Source organism: Glossina fuscipes, unplaced genomic scaffold, assembly GCF_014805625.2.
Source record: "Glossina fuscipes isolate IAEA_lab_2018 unplaced genomic scaffold, Yale_Gfus_2 26, whole genome shotgun sequence".
In the NCBI taxonomy this organism is placed as follows: Eukaryota; Metazoa; Arthropoda; class Insecta; order Diptera; family Glossinidae; genus Glossina; species Glossina fuscipes.
Genome location: NW_023998421.1, coordinates 6,961,178 through 6,964,077, shown reverse-complemented (window position 1 = coordinate 6,964,077; position 2,900 = coordinate 6,961,178). Strand labels below are relative to the sequence as shown.

Below are 2,900 nucleotides of genomic sequence, written 5' to 3'. Positions count from 1 at the left end.
AAAAGTTAAACATAAGTGCATTGTCATGGAAAAAATGGTGCCTCATTTTTGCTTTTTGTTTAACCTATCGCACATATCTGAGAACTAGCGTAGGTTTACCGATTGACAACATCTTTTATGTTTCTAGCTGTGTAGTAATCAATTTATTTACACATTCCCTCATCAAATATTGAATTCTGCATCACAATCATCAACCGCAACCTCCCTACCAACTACTCCACTAATAGTGAACAATTGTAGGTCTTGCAATTCCTTTTCATGATATTCAAAAGATGCTTTGTTATCTGTAGGAAAATATTATGGAAGTTCCTGGTGACCTTATACGCAAGTGGTTGGAATGGTAGATACACATAACCTGAAAACTACAGGTAGACCATGAATTTTACTTTAACCCGCATGTATGGTGTATGCTAAAGTCATTAATATCCACACAAATTGCGCTTTATACGAGGAGCCCTGCGTGTAATTTTGAAATGTCTTCTTTTTGTGCGATCTTCACATTTTTTCATTGTCGCACAAAAACAAAAGTAGCGTATCGTGATTATTTGAAGGGCATAAGTGCGAAATAAAGAGATCAAGTTCTTCTATGATATAATCTAGAGTTAATGGTGCTTTCGTCACTTCAACAATTCTCGTTCATTTTCGAAGGGACCAATGCAAATGGAAAACCAAAGTATTTCAAAACCATTTCAGCGAATAATGCGACTTGGTTGTCGCTATTCAAATTGAAAACGCCTCGATTACCAGAAATTTGCTTCAGGCAGCAAAATTTTGATTTTTGCTTTCATGCTGACAGTCGGGAATAGTAATCTGAAGTGCTCAAAGTACGCATTAAAAGTATTTCTCGTAAAACTTTAGTTAAACGTATTGCTAATAATTTTATATTTCATAATTCCATTGGACGGGGAAACAAAGTGAAGCAAGTTCACGAAGTGAAGCATCTGCAGGCGAAGTGGTTAATGGCCGTAGCGATTCTCTTTCTCGTACCTGTCTCAACGACTACCCAATAATCGAATGCTTGTGCGTGGACTTCTTTTTCGACACTAGGATGCGATTGCTTATTGCTAAATATGAGAAACGGGGGAACAAGCTTAACTTAGTCCCATTGTCACGACTCTAGCGCACGAACAGCTATATCTGTTGCGTAAAACGAAATAAAAATGACTATTAATTATTTGCTTTCGTTACTCTTTCAAATTTCAAAACGTCATTTATAGCAAATCTTTCGAATCAATGAAAACATAAATCATAAAAAAGTGGCAAGTTCACCCGCGAAAAGTCGGTTTGCCTTTGAAGGTGCAGCCGCTTTGTTGAATGATTTGTGCGGCAGCCCAAATACCGCAATCTACGCAAACATCTAAAGGTTTCTTTATTATATACTGGGCCAGGAAGCCGCCTACAAATGCATCACCTGCTCCATTCGTATCTACAATTTGTTTGGGCGTCAATTTTTCAACGGGAAAGTCTTTAATGGAGTTGCCCTGAAAAAGTAGCACTGGTTGCGAACTTTGTGTGATGACAACAATACGTTCACGTTTATGATCTTCCCTCGGTAGAGATGCTATTCTTTGACCGATTTCTTCGACATCTTTAGTATCCCAATTATGCTCGCGGGCGAAAGTTTCCGCCTCCTCTTTATTGCCAAAAAGTACACACACATAAGGCATCACAGACATTAGAGGTTCTTTGAATTGTTGCGACACAAATGGAGCACTTAAGTTCATCATGAACGTGGCATTGTGCTTGAGCGCATGGCGAGCGACTTCCATTGCGCTCGGCAGACTGACGGTAAGGAAGAAACCTGATATATAAAAATATTTAACTTTCTGCAATAATTGACGATTTTCCGGCTTTTGTATATGCTCAAGCGTGAAGTGACTAGCCGCTGCAAGATACGCACACAAAGAGCGACTATCACCGGTAATCAGCACAACGCATGTACCGGTGGGGGCATTGTCGGTATACTGATAGCGTACATTTAGACCGTCCTCGGTTGCTCTTCTTTCTAAAATTTTTGCATAATTGTCCTTACCGACGCAACCAAAAATAGTGGCTATTTTTGGTTTTTGCAAAATCCACTGGCATACGCGTAAAGTGTTTTGTACTGAACCACCTGCTGTATATGTGGCACTAAACTTTTCGCGAATATCCTTATAAAGAGTTTTATGCTCCTGTCTGGCCAAAATTGCATCATTCCGTTTTAAATTGTATTTGCTCAATAAGTCGTTACTTACAGTGGCCACTATATCTAATAAAGGATTTCCAAATCCAATTAATAAATGTTCTCTTAACTTTCTCATTATTTAAATTTATTTATTTAATATTTTTGCACTTTTGTGGCTTTCGTGAAAAATATTTATTTACGCAGCTCTTGAATTAACAAAAATAAATGTCAGTGATTATTATCAAAACAGAAACTGACATATTATGAATTACATACTTCCTTAACATCATTTCCGAAAGTTGTTTTAGGTTCATTTAACATCATTACAGATTTGATCGTAAATTTTGTCCTAAAAATGATGATTACCAACCCAATGCCATTTTTCCACAGATGTATCAGTAAAGTTACTTTGAGGCCGAAAACTGACATTAAATATTGTGTTAAAAGAACACGAATATATTCTTTAGCGTTGTCCTACTAACATTTACGAGATTAGGCTTTCCCATATTATTTTATTTTCTCTCTAGGTGTCTACAAATTTACTCAAAATGCCTTTAATTTTCTAGAAAGAGCGCACAGTCTCTCATTGCCCTTTTTTCTCATGCTTTCTTTTATATAAAAGCTTTAGCATCCAAACTAATTGAAAAATGTGACGAATATGAACTTAAACGCTATAGCATTCGTTGTACGTAATGGTTAAAAAATGGTTACCTAACTACCCTTCACACCTAATTTT

The 2,900-nt window shown here is 36.8% G+C and overlaps 1 protein-coding gene across 1 annotated transcript; it reads right to left on the bottom strand.

Annotated features, from left to right (window-relative positions):
- Window positions 1–1,265: 1,265 nt before the first annotated feature.
- LOC119635445 (adenosine kinase-like) lies at window positions 1,266–2,300 on the bottom strand. Its single transcript, XM_038030254.1, has one exon. The coding sequence runs from the start codon at window positions 2,298–2,300 to the stop codon at window positions 1,266–1,268; it is 1,035 nt and encodes a 344-aa protein (XP_037886182.1).
- Between the last annotated feature and the right edge of the window lie 600 nt (window positions 2,301–2,900).